Source organism: Perissodus microlepis, chromosome 7 (genome assembly GCF_051167445.1).
Source record: "Perissodus microlepis isolate ML-2025 ecotype Zambia chromosome 7, ASM5116744v1, whole genome shotgun sequence".
Taxonomy (NCBI): Eukaryota; Metazoa; Chordata; class Actinopteri; order Cichliformes; family Cichlidae; genus Perissodus; species Perissodus microlepis.
Genome location: NC_140467.1, coordinates 25,899,032 through 25,923,657, shown reverse-complemented (window position 1 = coordinate 25,923,657; position 24,626 = coordinate 25,899,032). Strand labels below are relative to the sequence as shown.

Below are 24,626 nucleotides of genomic sequence, written 5' to 3'. Positions count from 1 at the left end.
GAGCGTGCTGACGTCTTATTTCGGCGCCCGTTGGAAATGTTTTTAATAGCCTTGGCCGTCTATATCCGACGATCAACTTATTCTGTCTTACTTTAAATCAAACGCTGAAGTCGTACCCAGACTTGGAATGTAAAATTTGTAATCTGTATGAAAGTCAAATGACTTCCGCGATTATATGTGCCATAAACATCCTCACCAGACCTCTTAAAGGTAAGTGGACTGTTGACAGCGTTAATCTAAATAAACGCATGTATTCCGGAAGCACATCGGTTAAGTACATTGAATAATATATAGCAAATATTTTAGCTGTCTTAACTTTTGCCTTTGGTCTCACAGTCGGTAGAGAACGTCTTTGGTTTACGGCTACAGCTGGTGATTTGTCAAAAAACAAACAAAAAAACAAAACAAAAACGAAAAAAACCCCAAGTTGATTTATAATTTTTAATTTATTCTCCAATACCTGCTTATATAATTATGATTATGATTTTGGAAGCTAAACGTTTCAAAATATCGTACCCCTAAAAGTAAAAAAAAGGATGACAGATGTACTTGAGGACACGTTTAATGTGTATATTATGATGTTTAGAGAAAACAAGCCCAATTATTATATATTGTTATAGGGTCTACCTTACAATATAAAGCGACTTGAGATGACTGATGTTGTGATTTGGTACTGTATTAATAAAACGGAATTGAATTGAATTTAATATTTTTCTCTCATTAAAAAAAGGTTTATAGTGTTGTATAGAATTTTTGTGTAGTGTGATGTTCTGTGTGTCTGCAGAGGTATCTGCACATGAGGCTCAACCGTCACATCAGGAGGTCCTTCTGGCAGCTCTGGGGGCCAACCGGGCCCATCTCCTGGAGCAACTTCAAAGGGAGAGCAACTTTGAGGTTGTGAAGAGGCTAAGGGAGGAGGTTAAGGCAACAGCAGATTGGTTCTGTGTGGATACAGATGATGCCACATGGGCTTTTGTCCAGGAATGCCTCCTGCTGCTACTCACGTTATCACGTCACCTTTCTGATGAACTGGAGCGTTTCCAACAGGATCAATCTTGCTTGGCACCAAAAAGTCGTACCCCTGAGATGGCCCCACCTTTAGCCCCTGACATCCTCAGCATCACCCAGCAGAAGACAATCGGAGCTGCTCTGCAGTTTGTGGTTTGTCTGGGGCTCTGCCCATACTTGGCCCCTGGAGTGGGTGTCCCACTAGGACGGAGGTCAGCTTTTGGAGCCATGGTGGAAAAACTAGTCCATGTGGGCCCGGTGTCTGCAATGGCACACCGCCTTCTTACCACTACTAAGGTCCTGTTGGAGCTGGCAGAGTTATCGTCTCTTGCCACACTCGTGTTCACACGATATCTGGGAGACATTATTGCAGCAATATGCCAGCTGGGATACATGCCACACCACAAGGATGAAAAGGTAATTATTGTTCTCACTGTCAGGATTATTTTTGCACAAATTGAAATGTCAGGGAATAATGACGTAACTGACTTAATAGTGGGGTAGGCAGGGTGGGAGATGGGTTTTTGGTTTTTTTTTTTTGTTTTTAATTTTTGAGACCCAGCAGTCTCTCTGGAAGATACTGTTTTAATTTTCTTTCGTTCTTCTTGAATGTTTTTTTTAATGCAGCTGCTCAGTGCTGAGGAATGTCAAACATGTAAGGAGACCCTCAAGACCCTCCTTGGAAAAGTGTACCAGCCGATTGTCATCAAAGAGCTCCTTATTCTCCAAGGAGGAGCCAAACAGGTGATAATGACAGCATAGTTTTTATTTGACAAATATAAATTTGTGCTGCTGGATGGTGATTTGTTTGCTTGAAATCACCTCAAAGTTTAGACAAACTTCATCAAGGCTTATTGTTCTGATTTACTCATTGGATCAATTCATTTGGGCTGCTGTATAGGTCATGTTTTTTATTCTTATTCAAGCTTTGTAAGCCTTTTTGTTTTTCACATAATAATAAATATGTTACTTCAGAGGTCTTACTTTAGATGTCTCCTTCCTTTCAGTCTGGTCCAGTTCAGAGCTCCAGTGGTTGCAGCTCCAGGGCTCCAGCTTGGCTGAGGCGTCTGTGTGGTCAGCTGCTGTCTGAGCGACTGATGCAGCCCAATGGTGTGCAGGCTGTTATCAGAGCAATTCTGGAGGGTGGCACAGGTGAGAAGTGTAATTGCAGCCATCATGTACAGTATTTTGAAAAGAATTAGCACATCATGAAGAAGTGGAAATGTTGTGGTTGGTGTATCACCAGCTTGTGATCACTAATTCATCTATGAAATCTGAATCATATAAAATGCTGCCAGAAGATAATGTGAGCTCTAGAAACACAGCAGCAAAAAGGCTTCAAGTACAAAGTCCAGAGACCAGTGGGTGATGCCAATTGTGCCAATATATGTCTGTGGTTCCAACCAAATAGACGCACTGTTTCTGTCCTGTTTCAGGGGGTGAGTCAGACTGGAGGAAATGCGATGCTGTGGCAAAGATCCTCATTGCCTGCCCTCAGCAGTCTGCCTCAGCTGACGCCTACTTCAGACACATCTGCCCTCAGGTCATCCCCATCCCCTGTGTTTGTGGAGAGTACATCACAATGACAGTCACCTGTGTTACACCAACCTTAATCAGTATTTGACTGATCCTTACCTTTATCCTAACCATAAGCTAAAACTAACGCTGTCCTTATGGACTCCTTCTTGCTTTAACCAGTTTTCTTTATTCACTTTAGTCTAGTTTATATACTCTTTACATTTCGTGTTTAAATAAATCAGCTTGTTTGCTGTTTGTGTTGTTTTCCAGATCCTCGAACTCCTGCACTTCAAAGACAAGCTGACATCCCGTCAATTCCAGCTTGTGGCCACCAGGGCGGTGCTCTTTATGGTGCAAGAAAGATCTAGCTTTGCCGAAAAGTACCTTCTCAGCCCTCTGCTTGCTGCACTGCACCGTTGCACCACTATCCCCAGTCAGTAACACAACCATCTTCATCTCTACGTCATAATATGACAATATAAAATTAAAAAAATATATATCTCTATTGGGGTTTTTTTTTTTTTTAAATACCCAACATACTTCTCTGAAAGGTTCTGCAAATTCTCTCCTGGAGCCTTAAAAGGTTGATTCTGTTCATCTGGACGTAGCGTTTTTAGTGGGAGAAACGTTTAGTCACTCATCCAAGTTACTGAATGTTTCTCCCATTGAAAACGCTACGTCCAGATGAACAGAATCAACCTTTTGGGATTTACTTCCCTGGATGATTGAGCATGCATCAAGACTTCCCTTCTGGAATTTTATATATGTAATAAACTGTAATTTGGCATCTTAATCAAAAAAAATAATGTGCTGTCTTGGTACACAGTAAACAATAGTTGTATTTTATCATGAAAGTTTTGATTTGCTTAAAGAACACACTGGTGGATTAACCATTATAGAAACATCCAACATTTGTTAATACCAAAAATGCCAACACTATTAATTTAGGCCAGCTGTGGCATAAAGCTCACATTGGGTTAGTAGTCTTATACATTTGTTAAGTAATGCACATGACTACGATATATGTTAACAACTAAAGCCAGTATCAAAAGGTGAGTTTGACTGAGGATGAGGATTTACTTTGTGTAATTCATGTAGGAAGATGTCCAGGCTGTGTTGTCAGCACTTTGCATCAGCTGTGGTTTAAAAGTGCTTTATAAATAAAGGTGGATGGATGGATGGATGAGCAGTATATGGATGATAAATCAGTTTATGTGCATTTTTCCAGGTGAGTGTGATTCCCAAACTGCTGTGGAAGAGTCAGAACTGACACAGTGTGTGGAAGATGTATACAAGGTGAGGACGCAAGGTCTTTACAGACATGTAAAAGCAGGAATGTAAGAGGAGTGAATTTCTTTCATCTAACAGAGCTCTTTGGGAAGGATGTGTCTGGCATTGAGGATGTTGGTGGAGTAGAATAGGGCCATCAAGATGATCTCTGAATGTGCCATCCAGCATCTTCCTAATAACTAGGTCCAGTGTATTCCATTTTTTTAGCCAGCCTACCCATGCTGCATTATTGTATTGCCTCTTCCTATTCTTCTGCTTTAATCCAGCTGACCTGTGGTCTTTGAGTAACCTGCATTTGAGTTTCATTGAATTGTTGTTGCAGATGAGTCAGACATGTCTTCACAGTGGCGTTGAAGTAGCATAGAAAAAAGTGCTTGTGTACTTGAATAAATTGATTTGAATGAAATGTCATTAAAAAAGAACCATCAGCTGATTTCATGCCTGTACCTGCAGCTTGTGGCTTTGATAAACAGAATTTTTTCACAGGGTGAATCCTGGTCGTGCTGTTTACTTGATGCTTGTCTTGTGTCTCCTGTTGCTGTCAGGTCTGCATGGTTGAAAACACTCCCTCAGCTTCTCTTCTCAGAGCTCTAGAAGAAGTTCTTCCTGTTATCTTCACACTCTTCTGTTTTACCAAGAAGAATGTTTCTCACCTCCGGTAAACATTTTTTGTTTTTAGCTGCGATTTAACTTTGTTTCATTCTTCAGCTTCTTTTTTTCATCAGTTTGTGTATTTAAATGCATTTATGCCTTAGAGCAGCGGTCCCCAATCTTTTTTGCGGTACCGAAAAAAAGAAGTTTTATTCATAACACACGTGAAAAGACCCAGGAAAACCGAGTTAACAATAAAACCGATAATAAAATAACGCTAAAAAAACGATAAAACCCTGAAAAGCATACATTTCACACCTGAGCCTCAACGCTCACGGCCCGGTACCAAACGACTCCGTGGCCCGGGGGATGGGGACCGCTGCCTTAGAGTGTGTAATGGATGCGGCTACAATAATATTACCCTTTGCCGTGTGGATCACTGCTAATTGGTTGGATACTTTGACCAACTCTTTTTTTCTAAACCTGAGTTGACCATTTTGGAAGAAAGGGTTGAAGGAGTTCAGTTTTGGTCTTAGTGTAATCACAATTAAAATGCTGCTCAACAAACATTTTGTAGTCACTAATTTTGTTGGAAAAGTTAAACTGATACTGGATGTAGAAGACAGTAATTACCTGTGTGCGCTCTGTGCTCCACAGCGCCCCCTGTCAGGAGATCTTGCTGTGGTACTTGACCCACGCTGAGATGTCTGCAGCCTTGTCAATGCTGAGGCAGCTTTCAGGCCTCCAGAGAGGGAATACCCAGGTGGCAGCAAACTTCCACTTCACTGCTGGCAGTGAAGGAGGGGCCAGGCTCAGCTCCAGAGAGAGCTGCAGGTAATGATGTTAAACATACAGATGACAGATCCTAAGTATTAAAAACCTTAATTTAAAGTAAAAATAAAAGTACAGCAATGTACAAATGTTACATTACAAGTAAAATGTTCAAGTTTTACAAGTTAAGTGTTTATTAATACATCTTTAATGACTTGCAAAAATCTGAATTTATTTTTGATTTTCGTCTAATTCATACAAACAACGAGAAGCAGTCGAACAGCACAAAGCTGACAGGCAGTGTTTAGTTTTAAGGGAATATTGTTTTATTTTGCTTTCAAACATTGTGCACAAATAGGTAATGAACATTTGGTATTAATTGGTAAATAACTGTACATGAACAACTTGAGCTTGTTATATAATTTTATACTATAGTATATTTCTAACTAACTAGGCAGCTTATTCTTTCAATGCAAACACAGGCAGTATTTGGCCTTGCAGAAGAGGTCAGAGGTCCAAAGTAATATAATATTTAGAATCTCATTATATTGTTCCCTATATGCTCACATAAGTTGTCAATATGAAGAATTAAGCATTAAGAAACATAGTTTGCCTCTGTATTTGAAAATCGCATATGATCTCATATGGGAGATGATTTAAAAATGGGGCAAGTTAGAATAATGAGGGATGTATGTGTGTGATCACTTATGACTGGTTTTATTTAACCAAATATTAATGGGGCGTCCAAAAAAACATAATGCTTAAGCAGAGTAGTATATTAAATATGTTATTTTCTTTCTGATGCTGTTTCCCAGTGATGAAGATGATGAGATGTATGAGAGACTGTCAGGGGACCAGTGGAGAGTGGAGTGTCTGATGCACCTGCTGGCTGAGCTCAAAGACTGTGATCTGCCAGGAGACTTTTTCCTTGACCTGCTGCAGGTAAACAGGGATGCACGAGGATAGACTGCTGACCTATGATGGTCAAAAGTGAGGGTTACTTTCAGCATTCAATCATTACCTCTCAGTCTTAAATGACTGATGAAATATTATTATCACCCTGCCAGGTGGGCGGGTGGCGTGGAAACCCAAGTTTGTGAATGCAATAACTTGAGAACAAGGAAACATAGGATTTTGAAATTCATACCGTAGGTGCATCTACTAAAAATCTTTGAGTTTGAATTTAAATGACCTCGACCTCATGGTGACCTCTGACCTTGACCTCAAGGTCGAGGTCAGAAGGCAAGCTTTCTGAAAATTTTGTAAATGCAGTTACTCAAGAAGAAAGTCACCTTGGACTGTTCACACTCATACCATAGCTGCTACTACTAAAAATCTCAGTTTGAATCTCGGTGATCTTGACATCAGAGGTCAAGTCAGAGGTCATATGTACTGTACCATGTGGACACCTCCACTCCCATCAAAATCACCTAAATCACCAGATTTCAAACAACGCAGAGTGTTGATGATGTTATAAGAACCCACATCTGCCCAGAAACCCCAGCTGGTCACAACCAAAAGCAAAAACCAAGAAGCCAAGAACACCAGAGTGCTGTGTGACAGAAAAGTTTCCACTAAGGTCCACAGCCTCTACGGAGATCCAGTACAAACCAACCAGCACATACAAGGTGACATAGTTACGAGAGAGGGGCCTGCAGCATCGTCGAAGCCAAGGGACAGTGAAGAGACGTGAAGCCCAAAAGGGACACCAGGCACGATGCGCCACGGCAGTCCAGTTCCACGGGTCCCACTGGGCCCACCCACACTCACCAGACAGACCATAAGCACCGGGACGAGGAGAGAGACAGCAGTAGTGAGAGACAGTGACACAGAGCAAACAGCAAAGCCCTCACTCCTGGGACCCCACCAAGCTGGACCAGTCAAAGATCCAAGTCAACTCTTACATGTCCTCCAATTTCCTGATTCCTGATTTCCTGAAAGAATAATGAATCTAATTGGTTGAACAACCAAATATTGCAGTGAAAATCAGAACAAAATGTTTTAATTTGCTTTATTTATATTATTCTTTTGGCCATTTTCATTTAAATATGGATCGGTTTTAAAAGAAGTGAAACTCATAAATCGTGCTTATGTGAGCTTTCATCAGCCTCAGTAGAAATTGATAATTTTATGTAGTTATCATTGGGAATTGGAGTGTTTTATGTCTAGATTATATTACAGTGTTTGTTCTGTGACAGAAAGCAACCTCAGATAACTTTGCTCCTTCTGTAGGAGCTCACCAGCTGGGCCGTTGCAGATGAAGAAACAAAGGATGAAGAAGAGGTTGACATGTCGGCCATGACGCTGCTGGAAGTGGAGCAGCAGCTACTGGGTCGAGCTGAGAAACAAGCCCAAAGACTGGCTTTGCTTCATGTACTGGCTACGATGGTTGAGTCCCTGCAGCACGCTCATCTACTGAGAAAAACAACACAGGTGAGTGGAGACATACAGAAACGCATGAAATTAGTCTTAAAAGGTATACAGATCTGATGTGATCCAGAGGTGTAAAGTACGACAATGATTGTGTATATATTTTGAGCACAAATGAGTGTACCAGTCCATACACTAAAAGAGAGCAATTTAAACACATGTAGCAGTATTTTACAATCGCTTATATGAAAATATTAACACTGATAATTTACACACACATTTTTAAGGTCAATGTCAAAAATCTGATTATTTCTGCTCTCAAAAATCTTCTTGTGCATACAGATGTCTTTAAAAAATAAATACGTTTCTGACATTCTTTTTGCTCATTTACGGATTCTTAAATATGTGTGCACGATACACACAGGTCACATGTGTAGATGGGGTTTGAGGCTCCTCAGTGTTTCAGTAATATAATGTTTGTTCAAGTACTAGTAGGAAACAGGGAATTCAACTTCCTGTGAATTCCTGTTTTTCTAAATAAGCAGAACGACTGATCCCCCACTACTAGAAAACATACATTTACCACTACCAATATTTTACCCCATCTCTGTCACCTGTATAATCTGTCTCTATTAACTTTTTTTTTATTGCTCAGTATTAGTGTATCAATCAGAGCGTGTGTGTGTGTGAGTGAGTACTCAAAATGTAAACACTAATCACCGTACACATTAAAAATTTAGTTTATCCTTGTGAATCTTTTTTTACACGTGTAAACCTTTGTTTTTACTAATTTCGCTCTATACAAGATTTGTGAGTGGAGATAATGAGATCTTATGCAGCACTCCATCACTTTGCTTCTTGCTCAGACAGACCTTACTCACCTTGGGGTCGTTTTCCTGCTGAAAAATTAATGATTTTCCCAGTAAGATCAAAGCTGTGCTGCAGCATGTTGTGGTAGCCATGCTGGTTAAATGTCACCTTGAATTCTCAAATAAAGCTTCTGGTCTGGACCTTCTGGACCAAACACAACATTTATACAGCAAGCCATTACCAGATTGGATTTGAATTGACTCGATATATGTAATTTAGTTTTTCCTAGACAGAAGGAACAGAATGGATGTCTTCAGTGTCATTTTTCCTAAAGCAGATGACTTCAGTTTTGCACTGTCACTGTCAGTTGACGGCACAAGTGGAGGGCTGTTACTGGCTTTGGAGCAGTTGGGACTTTAATGCAACGTTCTTCGTGCAATCGAACCGAAAGCAATATTAATATGTGCAGTCCTCAAAGTTGTAGACCACTATACTACCCTACACAAAACCTGAAGTCAGGTGAAAGGACACATTTATTACCCATCAGTTTCTGGAGTTCACATTTTTGGACCTCACCACACTTACCATGTTACCACACTGACCCCTGTCTGGGTTTGTTATAGGTTGTGGACTTTATGATGTCTCTGCTCCAGAGGGCCTGTGCGGGCCTGGATCAGACCACTGGGCTGAATGCTGGCAGTGCAGCAGAGAGCCAGACACTGAGAATGGGGATGGGTCTGGTGTCTGCGCTGTTGTCTGAACCTCAGGTATGCACAAGTGACTGATAACTCCATTCTGCTGCATGTGGCTCATTCACGTTCAGTTCATCATGTTCTGTAGTTTCATTTTTTGTAGCTTTGATTATACATTATATTTGTACAATAACAGACTATCTGCAGGTCTTGAGCATTAATTTTGCTCAAGACAGCAGCTTCAGTTAAATTTCAAAGGTCATTTTCTATGTGTTTTTATAGACGGCTACAGTCGGTAGTTGTTTGTTATTTTGTTGTTTTGGGGGGCTTTTAAGAAAGGTTTTTAATTACCTCCAACCATAAAAGGTGATGTAGGAGCTTCATATTGTTAATCTGGGCATAGCTACTAAATATCTGAATTTATTTTTGTCCAAATCTCAGTGACCTCAACCTCTCAGGTCACTTTTTCTGAAAATCTAATGAATGCAATAACTTGAGAAAAAGGAGATAAAGAATTTTGAATTGATACCATAGATGTGTCTTCTAAGAGGCTGAGAGGTAGCACCGGTGGTCGCCAGTAATTTTAAGTCATTCTAAACCTGTGATGTTCATATGTTGACTTTGTTTTACAAAATGCATCCCTCTATTTCTTGCTGCTTATCTGCTATCATGCCTTACATAACACTAGATAGCTTTTTTTTAAAAAACATTTAGAATTTTTATTTAAGGAACATTTTGAGACTCTGAGGATGTACATATGCCTGTTATATGGAGATCTAATCAAGTAGTATAATTCCAGCTTTAGCTATTACGTACTTCTGTGTACATGTGCAAACAATTTGACATCTGTTTTTTGAAGAACTTTAAAGCAACATTAAAAACAAAGTTTTAGAACTTTAACACACTTTATAACAGTAAATGCATAACAGAAACTCTCAAGAAACCCTTACATTTGACTTTACAGTTCAGTGTGGAGGACTACTTGTCGATGTCAAAGCTGCTGCCACCTCTGGAGATACTCTCTCAGCAGCATCCTGACGTGATTATTCAGGAGCTAGCGTCCAACCTGAGAGCTGTCATTGCCACTCACGGGGCGTACCGCCCTGACAGCAGCAGTGAGGCTATCTCTGTCACTGACGCACCGCCCCCCAGACACCATAAAACAGCTGTAAAAAATGTAGTGAAAGGTGAATCAAACGACTCACATAAACCTGCCCAAAGCCATGAAAGACTTACAGCATCTTCTGGAGGGTCAGGAATAAGTCCAGGATGTGAAGGACAGATCTCTGGCTCCAGTGACTCTTGCCCTCCTTCCAAGCCCATCTCTGACTGGCTGCTAGAGGCATGTGACCCAGACGTGCCAACAAGAGCGTACGCCCTGAGGGTACTGACACAAATGGTGCAACATAGAAACCCAGAGGCCATCCAGACGCAGGAGAAAATCCTGACGGTAAGTTACCTGGTAGCTGCTCTGTTTGTTTTTTGTTTTAAATATGTTTTGGCTTTTTTGGTGTTTTGATTTTTTTTTGTTCTGTTCTTTTTTTGTTTTTTTTAACTTAGGCTTTTCTTTTCTTTTTGTTTGTCAAGTTGAGTAGATGTTATGTTCTTCACATTTGCAAGTCCTGTATAAATTACAATTATAAATTAAATTTTTAGGTAGAGAAATTTGATTCAAGTACTTTATTTCAAAATTAAATAAATGCTTATCCACACATGTAGTATACAGGAGTTGGAGTGGCCTGTGTAGAGCGGGTGAGATACTGAAGTGTTAGTTGCTCCCAGTGTGTTCATCTTAGTGTGACTGTATGTCAGGGTTAAATAGAAAAAACATTTAGACATTAAATAGAAAATCATTGTATAAGAACCAGTATCTTTACCATTTACAGCACTGTACAAAGGTCTTCAGCTACCCCTCATTTCTGTATATATTTTGCTAGGAGGACTGGAACTGCGTCAAGCAATTTATTAAAAGTTGTTTAAACTGGTCACGAGCTGTGGGTGGTGACCGAAAGTACGAGATTGTGGATACAATCGGCAGAAATGAGCTTCCTCTGAAGGGTGGCTGGTCTCTCCTTTAGAGAGAGGGTGAGAAGTTCAGCCATCCGGGAGGGGCTCAGAGTAGAGCCGCTGCTCCTCCACATCGAAAGAAGCCAGTTGAGGTGGTTCAGGCATCTGACAAGGATGCCTCCTGGGTGAGGTGTTCTGGGCATGTCCCACCAGGAGGAGGCCCTGGGGCAGACCCAGGACACACTGGAGAGATTATATCACTCCATAAGACCTGTTATGCTTCCCATGGTGTATTAGTTAACACTTTCACTTGGCAAGTGAAAGGTCACTGCTTTGATGTCAGGAAGGGCATCCAGCTTGAAGCTTTGCCAAATCATGCAGGGGAGCAGCTAACGTAGCTTTTACTCCAAAAAACCAGTTGTCACTGATTCTCAGCCCAGTTCTTGAGTAATTTAGCGTACCATAGCTTTTCCTCCCAGTTTCCCTTCCTATGGTTAATAATGGCTTCCTGACATCTACTCTTCCATTGAGCCCATTTCTGTTTAGGCTTTTGTGAACAGCTCTCAAGTCTGTGTCAAGTTTTAGATGGATTTTTTTTCTCTTTTCCATGTTCATCTGGTGTATTTTTTTTTTTTTGGCACACACACAATAAAATCTGTCACAGTGTGTTATTGTTTCAAAAAAAATGTGAGCACTGGCAATATCTTTGTCTCTTGAGACTTCTATAATAAATGAGGGAGCTGAAGCTCTTTGAGACAGCTCAAAAGAGCTTTGAGCTCTTGGGGCTTGTTAAGATGGTAAGAGAAGATACCAACTAATGTATTATTCTATTTGATCAGAAGCCCATCCCCTTCAACCATCCTTCAGCAAAACCCCCTTTATTGATTTTTCTGCCTTGTCACACAGTTGAGTTTTCTAGAGGTCACTTTTCACGTGTACTGTCCTTTCTCCTTATTTTAACTGAAACTACAGTTTTTAAAAAAAAAAAAAAAAATGTTGTTTGTTTGTTTGATTAATGTATGGAGTGGTGTGTATTCTTCTTGGCTCTGCTGTTTGTATGTGTTTTGATGTTGTGTGTGTTTTTACACAGTAGACCATGTGGTTATAAATCATGCTGATGGTCTATTTTTCTCCAGCTCTTCTTGGAAAACCTGGAGCATGTAGACTCATTCGTCTACCTGTCAGCCATTCAAGGTAATCTAGTGATTCATCCCAATGTTGATGAAGTATTCAGATGCTGCTGATGATTGATGGACTCGTTATAAACCGTCTTTAGGTCTGGCTGCATTGGCTGATTCCTACCCTGACAAAATACTGGAAAGGCTCCTAAAAGACTTCCAACATGGACCCTCCCTCCTTTCCTCCAACAAAGAGCGCTCCGTGGAAACCCGCCTTAAAGTGGGAGAAGTCCTGATGAGGACAAGCAGGGCCATGGGTGAGCATCATCAGATTCAACTTAACAGTTATGCTGTGATGTTACTTTGTTGTTGTTGCTTCTGTTTCATGTCTGTCAATGCTGTGTGCTCTTGTGTGTTGAATCAGGATCTGAACGCACTGTTGTGACAACATTGCTTTTTTCTCTGATGAGCTCTATAGACTCTCTATAAACTCATCTTATTTCTGTATATATAAAAAAGAAAATAGGTCAAAAGATAAGAATAGCAAGACAGAGCACAAGTGGAAAAACACAATGTGTCTCTAATAGAGATGGACCGATCAGATATTACGTATCGGTATCGGTCCGATACTGACCTAAATTACTGGATCGGATATCGGAGAGAAATAAAAAATGTAATCCGATCCATTAAATATCAAAAAAGCACCTCACAAAACTTGCGACACGGCGTAACTCGGCTCATAACCGTAGCACGTCGGAGCAGTGTGCTCACGTGATAGAGCGGCTGTGTGTATTTGTAGCCTCGCTACCAAACCAGCATTTCATCTCCGAGGAAGTTATCCCAGAGAGAAGTAAAGCAAGTGTGTAAGTTCATCTCTGAATGTTTGTAAAGCATTCCCACGTTAAGCTTAACAACCGATATATGGAGCGACTGCCTCTTCTCTCACCCTTCCTCTCCTGTTGCTACTTCATGAAACCAATCAATGATCAGCTGATCGGCTTTTCTGTCGCGAGTCCGTCTCTCTTGTTTGTTTTTGGCCCAGTTTGCGCCAGAAAGAGGAAACCAGCGGCTGAACAACAGCAGCACGTTTAAACTTGATAAGCTGTTGTTAGAATTTATTTAATATTACTTTCTACACCAGGATCCTTTTCTACGTAGCTGACGGCTGGTAACTGTGCAGGGGCGGATCTAGCAAAGTTTTACCAGGTGGGCAGGTAGGGCATGAACAGGGAAAGGGGGGCACAAAGACATATTTTCTTTCTTATTCTCATTTAAAATGTCTAGCTTTTAATAAATAATTATCTGAATCTTACACCCAGTTTTAATCTGATGTAAAATGTATAGAAATCCATTATTGCATAGAGGAACTATTAAGTCTAATATACCCTAGTAAGCTATAGTACTTTTGGGAAGGTACCATCTGTGCAGTCTGCAATTATGTTGAAGAAAGATGTTGAATCTATTTAATTATTGTAGAAAAATAATTGATTTCTGTGCTTTTTTTTTTTTTTTTTTTTTTTACACTGCATTAAATTAAAATTGATTACGTCAATTAAGCATCACGAGGCGGAGGGTGGGGGGTGGTTCCCTTTTTTTTTTTTTTTTTTTTTTTTTTTTTGTGCTGGGAGTTTGCAACCCTATTAGTTAGGTTGTTTAATATTTCTGCTAAGTACTCTTTAAAATACCAGAATAGGGAGGATGGTGCAGGTTTAAATTTATAAGCTTGATGAGTGTTGCTGAACTATGAAACATTTTGGGTGCAGTGTATTTTTTGAATACAGGTATAACAGAATAGCTTTAGTGTTTTGTTTTTTAAAACTTGACTATGAACTTATACACAATGCAGAAAGATATTAGAAAAACAGTTTTATTGATTAAAAAACACTATATCGGATTCATATCGATATCGGCAGATATCCAAATTTATGATATCGGTATCGGACATAAAAAAGTGGTATCGTGCCTAGGGATGGGTATTGATAAGATTTTCACGATTCCGATTCCATTTTCGATTCTGTTTAACGATTCGATTCTTTATCGATTCTTTTTTAAAAAAAAGGAGAACACTAAGGTCGATTAGCTTAGAACTTTGTTTTATATCTTCTCTTTGAACAAGATAGAAATTTAGGAGTAACATGGCCTTACAAACCCAACAGTGAGATCTTAAGAGATCCAGCCTATGGCTCTTCAATGGGGTGTCACAGGGTCCCCAGGAAAAAAAAAAATGTAAATGTAAAATAATAAAATAAATATTCTTCTGTAGCAATAACAAAGTATAAGATAAATTATTCTGTAGCAATTACACAAGAATATCCAGTAATGTCCCTGCCTACAATTTGCCGTGGCAAATGGGTGCAAGCCTTTTACCACAAACTTAGTCACTGCTCGGTGACATTCGTCTATCCCGGCCTGAAAGGAGACGCTACCGGTAAACTGCAGCGAGAACTGCCAGCATCTGAGCCAGCCAGACTCTCTCTCTCATCATGGTCACCTAAATGCACAGTAAGGGCAGGTTTTGTAATAAGGCAGATCGCGCTAACATAATATGCACTGTTAGTTGATTATTTACCTGCCGCATTAACGGGAGAGGACGTGCAAACGTTACCGCTGCTGCTGGGTTGAGATTCACGAGTCCGGAGCGGAATTAAAAACACGACATTCATTTAAGGTCATCGCGTGTTTTGAGAGCAAATGCTTTTGCATATTCGTAGTGTTTCCTCCCTTAAATGAAATATCTACTTTGCAAGTATTGCAAGTTGCCCTGTTGTCATCCGTTCTGGTAAAGTATAACCAAACTTTTGAGCGTTTGAGCCGCTTAGGCGCCGTGTTTCCTGCCAGGTAAATGACGCTCCGCAACGTGGTGACGTCATTCGGGGCGACTGGAATCGATAAGGGAATCGTTTGCAAAAATGGCAAACAATTCCAAGGAATTGAAACAGTGGGAACCGGTTCTCAACAAGAACCGGTTTTCGATACCCATCCCTAATCGTGCCATCTCTAGTCTCTAACTGCTGCACCTGTAAGAAAACGCATACAAGAAGGCAGCAGCTGACCACAATCTTGTTGGTGTGTGTGTGTGTGTGTGTGTGTGTGTGTGTGTGTGTGTGTGTGTGTGTGTGTGTGTGTGTGTGTGTGTGTGTGTGTGTGTGTGTGTGTGTGTGTGTGTGTGTGTGTGTGTGTGTGCCTCTGCATGTGTGTTTGTCACCAATTATACTTGGTAATGATGGAAGAAGAAGCCACACTGTGTCTCAGGAGCCAGAGGCAGACAGAGAAAGACCCAGGAGACCTGAGCCATCTGCAGCCTCCAGACTATGAAAAATCTTACTTAAAATTAGAATGAAATAAGATATATACACCATATAAACTAAGGCATAAAATGTACCTGTACTCGACCTCTTTGACATTAATAAAAGGCAAGTTTTTGTGTTGCTGAAGACCGATGGTAATTAATATTAACAATAATTCACTTGTCATGTACATCTTTATTGGCTTGTGAAAGTAGCTTTTATTTTATTTTAGTTCACATTTTTAATGCAATTTAATGAATACAATATTTTATATTATTTCACTTTTAATCTTAATAATGTTGTGAAATCCTTGAAATATGGTCTAGTACACCCATGCCCCCCTTTAGACTCGCCCCTGTTATGCAGAATAGGACAGCTGCCGTCAGCCTTCAATAAGCTGTATAATTTAAACATGCTATCAGATTAAGTTAACAGTTCATCAGCATATTTTAAAACATCTGGAGGCTTACTGCAGATTTTTCACTGTGTAAAACAAACGGTGTGGATGGAGCTCGTGCTAGGTTTTTCCCAGTAAAGGTTTGAAAGGTGGTTACGGGAGCAGCGCTGCTGCCTGAGCTCAGTGTGTCGGTAACGGCGCTGCCTCTTTGCTCTTCGCGGTGTGTAAACAGACTCTGGCTCCACGTTAAACTACACCAGCATCATTATCACTGCTGCTGTTGTGTTATCAGGTTTCTAATAATTGCTTCTGAATATTTTTGTATCACAGGTTTGTATCACACTGTTTTTAGTTGCAAATGTGGGTGACACGCTTGCATTTACATTGTTTAACACAACGATCAGGTGTGTTGACCCAGGATGAAATCTAAAACCTGCAGGACACCGGCCCTTGAGACCTGGAGTTGCCCACCCCTGCCTTAAATGAAACATCGAAGAAAAGAATTTCTGACAAGAATTTTTTTATAATAGAATTACTCGATGAATCGTTGCAGCCCTAGATGTAATATTCGATTTAGTCATAGTCAACATACTCAAAAAGCTGTACAAAACAGGAAATGGCATTTTCACACCAAAAAGTGCTGACCAAAGAGCTAGCCACCTGACACGTTGGTAAAACATGGCACATGTCTGCATGGTGTGCTGTGTGTCCTTAAAAAACTGAGGAAACTGGACAAGTAAAGGGTAAAAGAAGTGTCACGTCTAAAAGCTATCCACAGCAGATAAACAATATCTGAATATCATGCCCTTAAGAAACGGGTAAAAAAGTGACTACTTTGTTGTAGTCATCACAGCCACACAAAAACCACAGTGCACGCTTGTTTTCTTTGCAGATCCCCATCAGAAGGAACCCTGTGTATAAAAATCTTTCCTGACAGAACCCCCCCCACCCCACTCTGTTTTACTGTGCCAGATTGCCATCGTACCACTTCTCTGGGACAATTAGAGGGTTTATATCCTTGCTGAGAGATTGGATCGAGATTCAGTTTGTTGCACAGGCACCCAGAGAGCTCCTCTGTTTGGCTAAAATGCTCTCACAAGACTGGCCAAGATTCGGCTTTTGCCAGCCCATCGTTTTTAAGTAAGAAAGTTCTCTTAATTGACTCGCCTGGTTGAGCAAATGTTTAATAAATGAATGTTTGGTTTGCTAACTGTGGCTGGCTTAATGGCCTTGCACAGTCCTGTGAACACTCATAGTAACCAGTGATAGGACATGTACTGAAAGGGAAGAGCTCTGAACCAGCTGCTGTTCTCAAAACATGATGTTTATCAGGATGTACAGGAAGAGGACGTGCAGATGTATTTGTTGGAGTGCATCAGTTTTACCAGCTTTACCAATGTTGAATATTAATGTGTGTAGTTGAGACACACTGATACAAGTATGGACTCTAAAACAGCAAGAAATGTATTTCTCTTTCATGGAGTCTGTTAAAGCTAGTTGTGACCGGCTAGTGAAAGATGGAAATAAAGTGAGAGCAGCTGAGCTGAAAAAAGGCTATTGTAGAACAAGCTAACATCATTAAGGTGCAAGCTGTCTGTTTCTGGATAAGACAAATCTAACTGGTTCTGTGAACTCTACATCATAACTTATGACGTAACCAGAAAGCCCTTTGACCCTGTTCAGTTACTTTACTTGGGCTCCCACTTTGTGATTGAGTGGTTCTGAAATGCTTTCACTTTGCTGTAATACTGATTACAGTAAATCGTGGAATATCTAGAAGGAAAAAAATGTACAAATTGACTGTTGCAGTGGTGGCATCCTATTACAGTACCATGCCTGAATTCACTGAGTCCTTTAGAATTAGCCCACTCTTTAACAAATGTTTTTAAAGGCAGACCGCATGACTAAGTGCTTAATTTTTATACATCTGGAAATACCTGGAATCAAATATTAAGAGGTCATCCCAGTACTTTTGTCCATATATTGTATTTTCCACAGAAGATGACTACAATCACCTAGAGAACCACAGACATGACATCCTCTGATAAATGCTCAGTTTTATGGAGCCCTAGATCTAACCTGTCTGCTTGATGTTTCTCCTTTAGGAGAACTAGCTCCCCACCTTGGCCGTCCTCTGGTGGGCATCTTCCTGCGAGAATCCAGAGACCCTGACCAAAGCATCCGGGCTAGCAGTCTGTCCAACCTGGGGGAAATCTGTCAGAGACTGGACTATTCCCTGGGGTCACTAGCTCAAGAGGTAGGGTTAACCAACAGACAATAGAAAATAAACACATTAAAATTTCTAAGAACCCATTAAGCAAAAAACAGGTTATTGTTGGAGTATAAATTAAATGGCATGAAATTCTAGAGGCTTCATCTGACTCCTGTTGCTCAGGAGGTAGAGCGGGTTGTCTACTGATCAGAAGTTTGGTGGATCGATCCCAGGCTGCTCCAGTGTGCGTGCCAGATATTCTTGGGCTAACCCCATGTTGCTCTCTGCTGCATCCATCGAGTATGAACGTCTGTGAATGTTAGATAGAAAAGCATGATTCTTGTATGAATGGGTGCTTTGAGTGCTCCTGGAGAGTAGAAAAGATAGAGAACTCTCAGTCCATTCACCAAATAAAACAAACAGCTGTACAGCTTCAACTGACAAAAATAAAACCAACAAGATTTTACAAATAAACATTTTACAGCATTATATAACTCAAGCCTCATACAGGACAACAGATGGAACAATGTAAACACAGGACAATAATTTACAATAGAAACAGTGAAAAGATAATTAGTAAAATAATTGAGTTGAACAAGTGGGTTTTCAAGAACTTTGGTTTAACTTCACTCTGTAAACTGGCTGACATGTTGGTTCCATGCTGCAGCCAGCTGGCATGAATGAGCCACCTCTGTATACGTCTGCAGCACACAAACAGATCTCACTCTAAATATACTGAATGTTTGTCCTGAGATGCACAGCTCAGCTCTATAGTGACTAACTCTTTGTAATTTTTCAATGTTGTTAAATTAACAGACTTCATGTCTGTAATATTACATAGATACTGAAATGAAAACTGCAAAACTCACAAAAATACTGAAAATACACCAATTCTTTCAACCAGGCTGCAAGGCTGCAATAACCAACCAGATGTATTTGTGATTATTTTGGTTTGGTAGGTAATATTTTGAGAGTAGTTACAGCAGCTCTGTGCAAGATAAAGATGGTAGGTATTTAAAATAAATCAAACTGCACTAAGTCCAATTGGGAAAATAATTTTCTGTGTTTCTGAAATGTGAGACATGCTTCCACAGTTATCTACAGTTGTGTTATCTGTGCTTGTTAGTTTAAAGCATTATTAACTGTTATTATCTATCGTGGATACACTTTGTACAAATATAATTCCCCATAAATTGGGACACTTGTGTAAAATAGGAACAGATACATTGGACAAGGAATACAATATTTTACATTTGACTATTTCATGAAAAATAACTCAATTCATATTTGATGACAACAGCATGACTAAAAAAAAGTTGGGACAGGTGCAGCAAAACGCTGGAAAAGTGCTAAAAAGAACATCTTGCATTCTGTTTTTGTGCAGATTAGCTCCTGTCTGACGTCACTAATAAAGACGGAGAAGGAGGCAGAGGTGAGGAGAGCTGCTGTCCACGTTATTGCGTCGCTGCTCCGTGGTCTTGGGGACAAAAGCACACAGGTACACTCTCACAGCTCACTGGGTATTTTTAAAAATGTCTTAGGAAGCACTGGATTCAGTTTTCTAAACCTAATGCCAGAAGACCTTAAGATGAGATGTTACTTCATATTTGGTAGGTGTATTACTGGGGACCCGCTTAAGGTGCTATTGTGAATAAATGTTTTATTGAATGTTCTATTATTGTGACATTAACACAGTTCCATAAGGGGTGTTTCTGACAGTGCTGGGCTGTTTTTACGTTACACATTTTTTTGTTTTCTTTTGTTTTTTCCATGTTTGATTGCGTGCAATTTGCAGTAAATTGTGTGCCTTAAACTTTTTAATTAACATTTACGTGACTCATTTAAATATTTTTCTCCTAAAAGTGAAACACTTGCAAATGTGCAAATACGCTTCAGTTTGAGGTCAGGCTGTTAGCTTTTTCTAATATTTACATTTAAGTATGACAAACATGCCAAAAAATAGGAGATCAGGAAGGGGGCAAACACTTTTCCATGTTTTGTAGTCCATTTTCTCCACATCCTGCATATTGTCATTTCAACATCCGGACATCATGTTGTTAATGAGAGACTAATGTAAGGTCGTTTTTATTCTCGGCACGCTCTTTTCATTTCCTAAGTCCTTTTCAAATTTCCTACCCACTTTTGCTTGACCTCGATGCCGTTTTCATCAATGACGTTTTTATCGAGGTCAAGGAAAAGAGGTGGGGAAGAGGAGATAGGCGGTACATTTGGAATGCACCAGGCAGAGGAGAGAGGAGAGATAAAAATAAAATCCAGTGAAGTCGCACAGAGAGGACTGAGGGACCATGACATAAAACTTATTTCTTTAGCCACTTACACTCTGTCTTTTTAGCTGTAAGTGGTTCTTCATTGTTGTCTACCTGAACTGAAATGGAAAAATCCATCTGTTAGCCTTAATGTTAGGTTTTGTAGGTGTATGCATGGTGAATGAGAACTATGTGGAGAATAGACTGTTTGAGTCAGCTACACAGGTGATTCACTAGACCAGCAAGCTGGTTAGCAACTAAATCCAGGGAAAACCGTGAAAGCAGGGAAACAGTCAGAGAACTAACTAGAAATATCTCAGGATGAAACAACAAAAGCACACCAAAGAGTCCTGGGGTCTGTTTCTTACACAGAACCCCCCACCCCCACCTAGCAACCCATAAGAACCAATCAGCACAGTACATCCTTACAGTTCCTCTGTCTATGGCCAAACTGATCAAAGCCATGAAAGAGAGCTAATAATAATAGGCTTTTAAAGCTGTAGTAGCTGCTGCTAATTGTATGTAAAAAGCTGGCTCAGGTGTTATATAGCTTTTAATCACCTGTCATGACCCCAGTGAAGTGGCTAGCTGTTTGACTTAGTCCAGGTTGTATAATTACTGGAACAGCTGGAGAATGGTGACAGCAGCTGCACAGCACTAATGACACACAGTGACATTATTGGAAGACAAGACTGGGAAGAAACCAGAAGGACTGTTTAACCCCCCTCACCTCCCCCAACGACAGAATCCATTTGAAATCTGGAACATTATTTTTTTTTAATCATAGTTTTCAAGGTAAATTAGAAATACTAAATGCTGTGTTCCTACTTTATTTAATCAGACCCTAAACCAAATTATAACAATAACTATATCTATCTAAAATCTAAAATTCCAGACTTTATGTAAACTGGTTCCCACTTTATGTAAAAATGGGTTGTGTTGATTAAACTACTTTAAGCAATTTTCCAAGGTAGCAGTTGCCTTACATTATAAGGTTCTGGATTCAGGGCAATTATCAATTGGTAATATAACTGGAAACAATATATTTTGATCAATGTTGAGACCAACAAATAAAGTTTTCCTTGGCTTTGAATTTGACGATACTTTAAATAATGTCTAATAGAAAAAAAGCAAAAAAGGCAACTAAAATAAACATGCTAAAGCTCGGTAAATATGAATGAACAATAGTTGAAGTACAAATAAAAAATGAATGTAGTTCAGTTAAGCAGACTTTTTATTAAGTAACCAATTACTATTATGCTTTTTTTTTTTTTTTTTTTTTTTTTAGTGTATGGGAGGATAAGGAGTGTTTTGAGTCATATTGTATGAAATGTACTTGGTAGAAAACTCAGCACCCCCACATTTGTGTCACTTTAGTGTCACCTTTCCAAAGTTTCATTAGTGTCTGTCTCCTCCAGGTTCTCAGTGATGTTTTGTTGGACCTGTACCGAGCTCTCAAATGGGTGGTTAACTCTGACCTGGATGAGGTATCCGTGCTTCATGCCCACCTGGCTCTGGAGGAGCTTGACGACATAATGAGGAGGTTCATCTTCCCTGAGCAGAAGCTGGAGAAGAAGATTGTCGTCCTACCATAGAACTAATTTCCGTGGGCTCTTTGCACTACAATTTATGCCTCTGTGTAATGTGGATTAAGTCTTCAGAAATGTGGTTGACCACAAAGAGCAGAAAATCCTACATCCATGCATACCAAGGACTGTGACCTAGTGTACCACCCTATTCCACAATAAATTTTTAAGCATATTTTCTGTGATTTGTGATTTGAAATATGAAAAATATTTTAACTTTAGATTTATGTGAATTAAATACTGTAATAATACTGACTTTAATATATATTAATGTTGAATAATAATCCCAAAAAGGTTGATTCGGTTCATCTGGACGTAGCGTTTTCAGTGAGAGAAATGTTTCGTCACTCATCCAAGTGACTTCTTCAGTCTCAGCTGACTGCAGGTTTCCCCAACCTTATAAACAGTACATTTGCACAGTGAGTGAAACTAGGACCCTTTAATGAACAATGGACTGTGAGGTCAGTTCATTGATCATTAATATGCAAATTGTCACGACCACTGATTAACAACCATTGATCAATGGCCATGAGTACAATTTACACAGAGTTTGGGAATGGCTGCAATCACAGCATTGTAAGAACGTGAAAAGACCCCTTGTCTGTATGATCAACTCAGTCACCTATAACAGCTCAGTTTTTGGCTTCGATCCTCAACCCCTTGGTAGGCAGCTCTAAACACCACCACCCACTACAAACGCTACAACCAGATGAACAGAATCTACTTTCTGGGATTTCCTTATGATTGAGCATGCATGAAGATGTTAAATAATATTCATATTGTATACCACAAAAACTATGAAACTTTAAGCCCATAGAAAACCTCATGCTACAGTACTGCCCTGAACTTCTGCACATTATCACACCCATTTGCACTTCTCTCCACTTCACTACCACGGGCCTTTCTAAAGTATGGGAGGCCATTATCATAAACAAAAAAAATTACATTGAGATTGTCAAAGAAGAAATTTGCAAGAGAGGAAGAATCCAAATTCTGATTGAAATATGCTACAATTACATAGTAATAAAATAATTCAAATCAATTTTTTAAAATAGCGCCAAATCACAGCAACAGTTGTCTCAAGGCACTTTATATTGTGAAGTAAAGACCTACAATAATACATGAAAACAGAGAAAACCCCAACAATCATGTGCATTTATATAGCGCTTTTCTAGACGCTCAAAGCGCTTTACAATTCCACTATCATTCACTCTCACATTCACACACTGGTGGAGGCAAACCACAGTTGTAGCCACAGCTGCCCTGGGGCAGACTGACAGAAGCGAGGCTGCCATATCGCGCCATCGGCCCCTCTGGCCAACACCAATAGGCGGTAGGTGAAGTGTCTTGCCCAAGGACACAACAACCAGGACAGACAGAGCTGGAGATCAAACCGGCAACCTACCGGTTACAAGATGAGCTTCCCAACCCCCTGAACCACGGTCACCCCCGTATCCAAACTCAAAGCTGGTTCCACAGAAGGGGGGCCTGAAAGCTGAAGGCTCTGCATCGCATTCTACTTTTAAATACTCTAGGAACCACAAGTAAGCCTGCAGTGTAAGAGTAAAGTGCTCTAATGGGGTGATACGGTACTATAAGGTCAATAATAAATAAATACTAACCCTAACTCAGGGACTTTTTAGGACATCCTGGTAGTCCAGCCTAGAAGGAATAAATACATGAACTAGTTTTTTAGCGTCACTAGATGCTAGGCAAATGGAAGAAAGCAGTCCTACATATTTGTTTCATTGAAGGAGATGAGTCCACTGTCAGAAGCCAAAAGAAGATCATTTGTAACCTCGGAGGGGTGTATGTATCCATGACCGCTTATGTTAATGAGAGTGTGGGGAGTGAATTGGAGGGCGGGATGGGGTGGGGTGGGCTGTTTTTAACCATGTAAAGCACTTTGTGCTACATTTCTGTATGAAAAGTGCTTTATAAATAAAGATTGATTGATTCACTGAAGCTGTTTGTGTACTGTGATGAACTCTTACTGAAACTCAAATAAACCATTCCTCTGCAGATGATCTGTTAGTTGTTTGACAACAACTCTTTCAAGAATTTTTGAGATAAAAGGAAGGTTGGTGAATGGCCTGTAATTAGCTAAGACCGCTAAGTAAAGTAACAGTTTCAGTAACACTTTAACTAGCTCCAGCTTGAAAGCCTGTTGTACACAGCCGATTATAGAGATAGGCTGAGCATATTTAAGATTGAAGCATTAATTAAGTCTTTGAGCAGTCTGTAGAAATGGGGTCTAAAAGACACTTACAGAAAATAGCGAGCGGTGAGGAAAAAGGCTTTGCAGAGAAACATATAATGTAATCTCTGCACACTGTCCTCGCTTACCTTTCTATTTATTCAGTTACAACGTTTGGTCTTTGAGACCTTCGTCAAGTACTGAAATGTTGTAACTGAATAAAAATAATGGCAATTCAACTCAGTTCAATTTTATTTATATAGCATCAAATCACAACAACAGTTGTCTCAAGGTGCTTTATATTGTAAGGTAAAGACTCTACAATGATAGAAAGAAAACAGAAAACCCCAACAATCATATGACCCCCTATGAGCAAACGCTTTGACAGCAGTGGGACGGGCAAGACAGTGTGCAGGGTTATGTTATATGTTAGTATAGCCAACTAAAACAACACATTCTCACTCCCGAGGCGTAATATTTTACGCTAGGTGACAATAAAACATAT

At 39.9% G+C, this 24,626-nt stretch overlaps 1 protein-coding gene across 1 annotated transcript; it reads left to right on the top strand.

Annotated features, from left to right (window-relative positions):
* The first annotated feature begins 18 nt into the window (after positions 1–18).
* On the top strand, positions 19–22,099 carry tango6 (transport and golgi organization 6 homolog (Drosophila)). Its single transcript, XM_084934392.1, has 18 exons — positions 19–210; positions 785–1,425; positions 1,636–1,752; positions 2,016–2,160; positions 2,445–2,551; positions 2,797–2,959; positions 3,755–3,822; positions 4,362–4,474; positions 5,065–5,241; positions 5,994–6,120; positions 7,411–7,611; positions 8,982–9,125; positions 10,015–10,500; positions 12,194–12,251; positions 12,334–12,492; positions 17,965–18,116; positions 19,456–19,569; positions 21,757–22,099. Exons 1-18 carry the CDS (start codon positions 159–161, stop codon positions 21,931–21,933), a joined length of 3,201 nt encoding a protein of 1,066 aa, XP_084790518.1. The 5' UTR covers positions 19–158; the 3' UTR covers positions 21,934–22,099.
* Positions 22,100–24,626: the final 2,527 nt, after the last annotated feature.